This window comes from Oncorhynchus mykiss, chromosome 4, assembly GCF_013265735.2.
Source record: "Oncorhynchus mykiss isolate Arlee chromosome 4, USDA_OmykA_1.1, whole genome shotgun sequence".
Classification (NCBI taxonomy): domain Eukaryota; kingdom Metazoa; phylum Chordata; class Actinopteri; order Salmoniformes; family Salmonidae; genus Oncorhynchus; species Oncorhynchus mykiss.
In genome coordinates this window covers 39,415,001-39,422,500 of record NC_048568.1, presented here as the reverse complement: position 1 = coordinate 39,422,500, position 7,500 = coordinate 39,415,001, and the positions used below count along the sequence as shown (strand labels likewise).

Here is a 7,500-nt window from a genome sequence, read left to right as displayed (position 1 = left end):
CAGTAACCAGGGGACTCTGTCTGCACTATTCATTCCATCAGTAACCAGGGGACTCTGTCTGGACTATTCATTCCATCAGTAACCAGGGGACTATGTCTGGACTATTCCATCAGTAACCAGGGGACTCTGTCTGGACTATTCATTCCATCAGTAACCAGGGGACTCTGTCTGGACTATTCATTTCATCAGTAACCAAGGGACTCTGTCTGGACTATTCCATCAGTAACCAGGGGACTCTGTCTGGACTATTCCATCAGTAACCAGGGGACTCTGTCTGGACTATTCATTCCATCAGTAACCAGGGGACTCTGTCTGGACTATTCATTCCATCAGTAACCAGGGGACTCTGTCTGGACTATTCATTCCATCAGTAACCAGGGGACTCTGTCTGGACTATTCATTCCATCAGTAACCAGGGGACTCTGTCTGGACTATTCATTCCATCAGTAACCAGGGGACTCTGTCTGGACTATTCATTCCATCAGTAACCAGGGGACTCTGTCTGGACTATTCATTCCATCAGTAACCAGGGGACTCTGTCTGGACTATTCATTCCATCAGTAACCAGGGGACTCTGTCTGGACTATTCATTCCATCAGTAACCAGGGGACTCTGCCAGGACTATTCATTCCATCAGTAACCAGGGGACTCTGTCCGCACTATTCCATCAGTAACCAGGGGATTCTGTCTGGACTATTCATTCCATCAGTAACCAGGGGACTCTGTCTGGACTATTCATTCCATCAGTAACCAGGGGACTCTGTCTGGACTATTCATTCCATCAGTAACCAGGGGACTCTGTCTGGACTATTCATTCCATCAGTAACCAGGGGACTCTGTCTGGACTATTCATTCCATCAGTAACCAGGGGACTCTGTCTGGACTATTCATTCCATCAGTAACCAGGGGACTCTGTCTGGACTATTCATTCCATCAGTAACCAGGGGACTCTGTCTGGACTATTCATTCCATCAGTAACCAGGGGACTCTGTCTGGACTATTCATTCCATCAGTAACCAGGGGACTCTGTCTGGACTATTCATTCCATCAGTAACCAGGGGACTCTGTCTGGACTATTCATTCCATCAGTAACCAGGGGACTCTGTCTGCACTATTCATTCCATCAGTAACCAGGGGACTCTGTCTGGACTATTCATTCCATCAGTAACCAGGGGACTATGTCTGGACTATTCCATCAGTAACCAGGGGACTCTGTCTGGACTATTCATTCCATCAGTAACCAGGGGACTCTGTCTGGACTATTCATTTCATCAGTAACCAAGGGACTCTGTCTGGACTATTCCATGAGTAACCAGGGGACTCTGTCTGGACTATTCCATCAGTAACCAGGGGACTCTGTCTGGACTATTCATTTCATCAGTAACCAAGGGACTCTGTCTGCACTATTCATTCCATCAGTAACCAGGGGACTCTGTCTGCACTAGGGACTCTGCCAGGACTATTCATTCCATCAGTAACCAGGGGACTCTGCCAGGACTATTCATTCCATCAGTAACCAGGGGACTCTGTCTGGACTATTCCATCAGTAACCAGGGGACTCTGTCTGGACTATTCCATCAGTAACCAGGGGACTCTGTCTGGACTATTCCATCAGTAACCAGGGGACTCTGTCTGGACTATTCATTCCATTAGTAACCAGGGGACTCTGTCTGGACTATTCCATTAGTAACCAGGGGACTCTGTCTGGACTATTCATTCCATCAGTAACCAGGGGACTCTGTCTGGACTATTCCATTAGTAACCAGGGGACTCTGTCTGGACTATTCCATCAGTAACCAGGGGACTCTGTCTGGACTATTCCATCAGTAACCAGGGGACTCTGTCTGGACTATTCCATTAGTAACCAGGGGACTCTGTCTGGACTATTCCATCAGTAACCAGGGGACTCTGTCTGGACTATTCCATCAGTAACCAGGGGACTCTGTCTGGACTATTCATTCCATTAGTAACCAGGGGACTCTGTCTGGACTATTCCATTAGTAACCAGGGGACTCTGTCTGGACTATTCATTTCATCAGTAACCAAGGGACTCTGTCTGCACTATTCATTCCATCAGTAACCAGGGGACTCTGTCTGCACTAGGGACTCTGCCAGGACTATTCATTCCATCAGTAACCAGGGGACTCTGCCAGGACTATTCATTCCATCAGTAACCAGGGGACTCTGTCTGGACTATTCCATCAGTAACCAGGGGACTCTGTCTGGACTATTCCATCAGTAACCAGGGGACTCTGTCTGGACTATTCCATCAGTAACCAGGGGACTCTGTCTGGACTATTCATTCCATTAGTAACCAGGGGACTCTGTCTGGACTATTCCATTAGTAACCAGGGGACTCTGTCTGGACTATTCCATTAGTAACCAGGGGACTCTGTCTGGACTATTCCATCAGTAACCAGGGGACTCTGTCTAGACTATTCCATCAGTAACCAGGGGACTCTGTCTGGACTATTCCATTAGTAACCAGGGGACTCTGTCTGGACTATTCCATCAGTAACCAGGGGACTCTGTCTGGACTATTCATTCCATTAGTAACCAGGGGACTCTGTCTGGACTATTCCATTAGTAACCAGGGGACTCTGTCTGGACTATTCCATCAGTAACCAGGGGACTCTGTCTGGACTATTCATTCCATCAGTAACCAGGGGACTCTGTCTGGACTATTCCATTAGTAACCAGGGGACTCTGTCTGGACTATTCCATCAGTAACCAGGGGACTCTGTCTGGACTATTCCATCAGTAAGCAGGGGACTCTGTCTGGACTATTCCATCAGTAAGCAGGGGACTCTGTCTGGACTATTCCATCAGTAACCAGGGGACTCTGTCTGGACTATTCCATCAGTAAGCAGGGGACTCTGTCTGGACTATTCATTGTTTCATTGTTTGCCCTTTTGATTGTTTATTTTGATCGATTCCCCGTCTCATATGTGACCAGTAGTAAATGTACCGTAACCGTTAATCCCTGTTATTTGGTTGCATTAATATATGTTAATGCTTTGTATTACTAATTAGGCCTTCGGTCATGTACCGTTCTCATTCTCCGAGTGGAAACGTTGTTTGCAGTGTTCACAACTTCCTACTACACTGTGAGAAACAAGTTTTGGTTTATTTCCTAAACTATAAATGTGAGTTTTGTTCATTTTTTCATATTCTTTTGCTTGTAGTGTTCCATGTGAGCATCGGTCTGCTTTCACTGTCTTGTTAATGTTAAGGGAACGCGAGCACCTGAGCAGTGGAGGGTCTGACATGGTCTGGGGCGGTGTGTCACAGCATCATCGGACTGAGCTTGTTGTCATTGCAGGCAATCTCAACGCTGTGCGTTACAGGGAATACATCCTCCTCCCTCATGTGGTATCCTTCCTGCAGGCTCATCCTGACATGACCCTCCAGCATGACAATGCCACCAGCCGTACTGCTTGTTCTGTGTGTGATTTTCTGCAAGACAGGAATGTCAGTGTTCTGCCATGGCCAGCGAAGAGCCCGGATCTCAACGTCTGGGACCTGTTGGATTGGAGGGTGAGGGCTAGGGCCATTCCCCCCAGAAATGTCTGAGAACTTGCAAGTGCCTTGGTGGAAGAGTGGGGTAACATCTCACAGCAAGAACTGGCAAATCTGGTGCAGTTTATGAGGAGGAGATGCACTGCAGTACTTAACTTCTTATAGGCAGGTGGGACAGTAGCGTCCCACCTGGCCAACACCCGGGGAAATTGCAGAGCTCGAAATTCAAAAATACCAAATTCAAATATTTAACATTGTTGAAAATATATGTGTTATACATCAAAATAAACCTTAACTTCTTGTTAATCCAGCCGCTGTGTCAGATTTCAAAAATGCTTTACGGCGAAAGCAAAACATGCTATTATCTGAGGACAGTGCCCCGCATACAAACACATGAAAATCATATTTCAACCAGGCAGGTGCGCCACAAAAGTCAAAAATAGCGATATAATTCATGCTTTACCTTTGAAGATCTTCTTCTGTTGGCACTCCAAAAGGTCCCAGCTACATCACAAATGGTCCTTTTGTTCGATAATGTACTTCTTTATTTCCCAAAAATGTCAATTTATTTGGCGCATTTGATTCAGAAATACACCGGTTTCAACTCGCCCAACATGCCTACAAAGTATCTAATAAGTTACCTGTAAACTTGGTCCAAACATTTCAAACAACGTTCCTAATCCAACCTCAGGTACCCTAAAACGTAAATAATCTATACAATTTAAGATGGAATAAACTGTTTTCAATACCGGATAAAAATAACGTGAAGTACGCTCCAGTATACTCGCATCAAAACAGTAGAGTCCACCTGGAGCGACACTTACAATGAATTGCATTACTTCTTCATTTCTCAAAAGAAAAACATCAAACAATTTCTAAAGACTGTTGACATCTAGTGGAAGCCATAGGAACTGCAACCAGGTTCCTAATAATAAGGGTGTCCCAAGGAAACAAATGGAAAATCCTATGACCTCAATTCCCCCCCCGGATGGTTTGTCCTCTGGGTTTCGCCTGCCATATCAGTTCTGTTATACTCACAGACATTATTTTAACAGTTTTAGAAACTTTAGAGTGTTTTCTATCCAAATCTACCAATATGCATATCATAGCTTCTGGGCCTGAATAACAGGCAGTTTACTTTAATTTTCATCCGGAGGTGAAAATACTACCCAAGAGAGGTAAATGCAGCTGGTGGCCACACCAGATACTGAATGTTAGTTTTGATTTTGACCCCCCCTTTGTTCAGGGACACATTATTCCATTATTCCATTTCATGTCTGTGGAACTTGTTCAGTTTATGTCTCAGTTGTTGAATCTTATTATGTTCATACAAATATTTACACATGTTAAGTTTGCTGAAAATAAACACAGTTGACAGTGAGAGGACGTTTATTTTTTTGCTGAGTGTTTTTGGACAGTAAAATCTTCCCACAGTGTGTTTCTCCGTCTTTCAATCGGTTAGATGGTTTACTATAGGTTGTAGAAATACATTAGGATAGAGGAATACATTAGGATAATGGAGTTGATTGGTTTCCTGTTTCCTATTTTTAAATTGGTTAGAATGGTTTCCTATAAGTTGTTGAAATACATTAGGATAATGGAGTTGATTGGTTTCCTGTTTCCTGTTTTTCAATTGGTTAGAATGGTTTTCTATGGGTTGGTGAACTACGTTAGGATAATGGAGTGTGTTTGTAATGCATAGTCACCAAGCCACAGGGGTGCTGTGACTTTCCCAAAGCTGCCTACGACACACTTTTGATTTATTCTGGCCAGCTGGACCAGGCCTGCTGATGCGTACAGAGTAACTCAGCACGTCTCCGTGCTAATAAACAACCCTAACAATGTTGGTATTCAGAGGGCATGTCTTGGTAGCAGGATGGCTCAACGGCAGCTGTGTGCTCTGACTGAGACGGAGGGAATATGTTTAGCTAAGATAGCTCTAGCATGCCAAATGAACGTGAGTGAGCTGAAGACAAGTAGCATCCCAATATGTAAGATAGATTAAGAGGTCTGGACATTTGGCAGCAGGTTTAAGGCCCGTTCCAGCTGCTTCCTCAATCACTTTAGCCTACTAAGCTAAGCTTACCTAGTTAACCTAACCAAGTTAACTAAAACTGTCTCTGTTCTCTTGTGTCTGTAGGCTAGGTGACCAGTTCTACCGGGAGGCCATAGAACACTGTCGCAGCTACAACGCCCGTCTGTGTGCCGAGCGAAGCGTCCGTATGCCCTTCCTGGACAACCAAACTGGCGTGGCCCAGAACAACTGCTACATCTGGATGGAACAGCGCCACCGCGGGCCAGGTGGGTGAACTGCAGGCAGGCAAAACAATGTTTATTTGTCACGTGAGCCGAATACAACAGGTTTAGACCTTACAGTGAAATTCTGACTTACAGGCTCTAACCAATAGTGCAAAAAAGGTAAAGAAATAAAACAACAGTAAAAAGACAGGCTGTATACAGTAGCGAGGCTATATACAGTAGCGAGGCTGTATACAGTAGCGAGGCTGTATACAGTAGCGAGGCTATAAAAGTAGCGAGGCTACATACAGACACCGGTTAGTCAGGCTGATTGAGGCAGTATGTACATGTAGATATGGTTAAAGTGACTATGCATATATGATGAACAGAGAGTAGCAGTAGCGTAAAAGAGGAGTTGGCAGGTTGTGGGACACAATGCAGATAGCCCAGTTAGCCAATGTGCGAGAGCACTGGTTGGTCGGCCCAATTGAGGTAGAATGTACATGAATGTATAGTTAAAGTGAATATGCATTTATGATAAACAGAGAGTAGCAGCAGTGTAAAATGAGGGGTTGGGGGGAGGCACACAATGCAAATAGTCTGGGTAGCCATTTGATTACCTGTTCAGGAGTCTTATGGCTTGGGGTAAAAACTGTTGAGAAGCCTTTTTGTCCTAGACTTGGCACTCCGGTACCGCTTGCCATGTGGTAGTAGAGAGAACAGTCTATGACTGGGGTCTTTGACAATTTTTAGGGCCTTCCTCTGACACCGCCTGGCTTAGAGGTCCTGGATGGCAGGCAGCTTAGCCCCAGTGATGTACTGGGCCGTACGCACTACGCTCTGTAGTGCCTTGCGGTCAGAGGCCGAGGAATTGCCATTCCAGGCAGTGATGCAACCGGTCAGGATGCTCTCGATGTTGCAGCTGTAGAACCTTTTGAGGATCTCAGGACCCATGCCAAATCTTTTTAGTTTCCTGAGGGGGAATAGGCTTTGTCGTGCCCTCTTCACGACTGTCTTGGTGTATTTGGACCATTCTAATTTGTTATTGATGTGGACACCAAGGAACTTGAAGCTCTCAACCTGCTCCACAACAGCCCCGCGATGAGACTGGGGGTGTGCTCGGTCCTCCTTTTCCTGTAGTCCACAATCATCTCCTTAGTCTTGGTTACGTTGAGGGATAGGTTGTTATTCTGGCACCATCCGGCCAGGTCTCTGACCTCCTCCCTATAGGCTGTCTCGTCATTGTCAGTGATCAGGCCTACCACTGTTGTGTCGTCTGCAAACTTAATGGTGGTGTTGGAGTTGTGCCTGGCCATGCAGGCGTGGGGGAACAGGGAGAACAGGAGGGGACTGAGCACGCACCCCTGGGCAGCTCCAGTGTTGAGGATCAGCGTGGCAGATGTGTTGCTACCTACCCTCACCACCTGGGGGCGGCCTGTCAGAAAGTCCAGGATCCAGTTGCAGAGGGAGGTGTTTAGTCCCAGGATCCTTAGCTTAGTGATGAGCTTTGAGGGTACTATGGTGTTGAACGCTGAGCTGTAGTCAATGAATAGCATTCTCACATAAGTGTTCCTTTTGTCCAGGTGGGAAAGGGCAGTGTGGAGTGCAATAGAGATTGCATCATCTGTGGATCTGTTGGGGCGGTATGCAATTTGGAGTGGGTCTAGGGTTTCCGGGATAATGGTGTTGATGTGAGCCATTACCAGCCTTTCAAAGCACTTCATGGCTACGGACGTGAGTGCT

At 45.9% G+C, this 7,500-nt stretch overlaps 1 protein-coding gene across 3 annotated transcripts in view; it reads left to right on the top strand.

Annotated features, from left to right (window-relative positions):
* LOC110522614 (zinc finger protein DPF3) overlaps window positions 1-7,500 on the top strand; it is a 48,137-nt gene that overhangs the window by 19,481 nt on the left and 21,156 nt on the right. For 2 of the 3 annotated variants that reach the window (XM_036976255.1, XM_036976257.1), the window contains exon 2: window positions 5,660-5,820. In XM_036976255.1, coding sequence (XP_036832150.1) covers window positions 5,660-5,820 — 161 coding nt within the window. Of the gene's footprint in view, window positions 1-5,366; window positions 5,511-5,659; window positions 5,821-7,500 lie in introns of those variants that run through there. The other variant, XM_036976256.1, reaches the window with a different exon arrangement.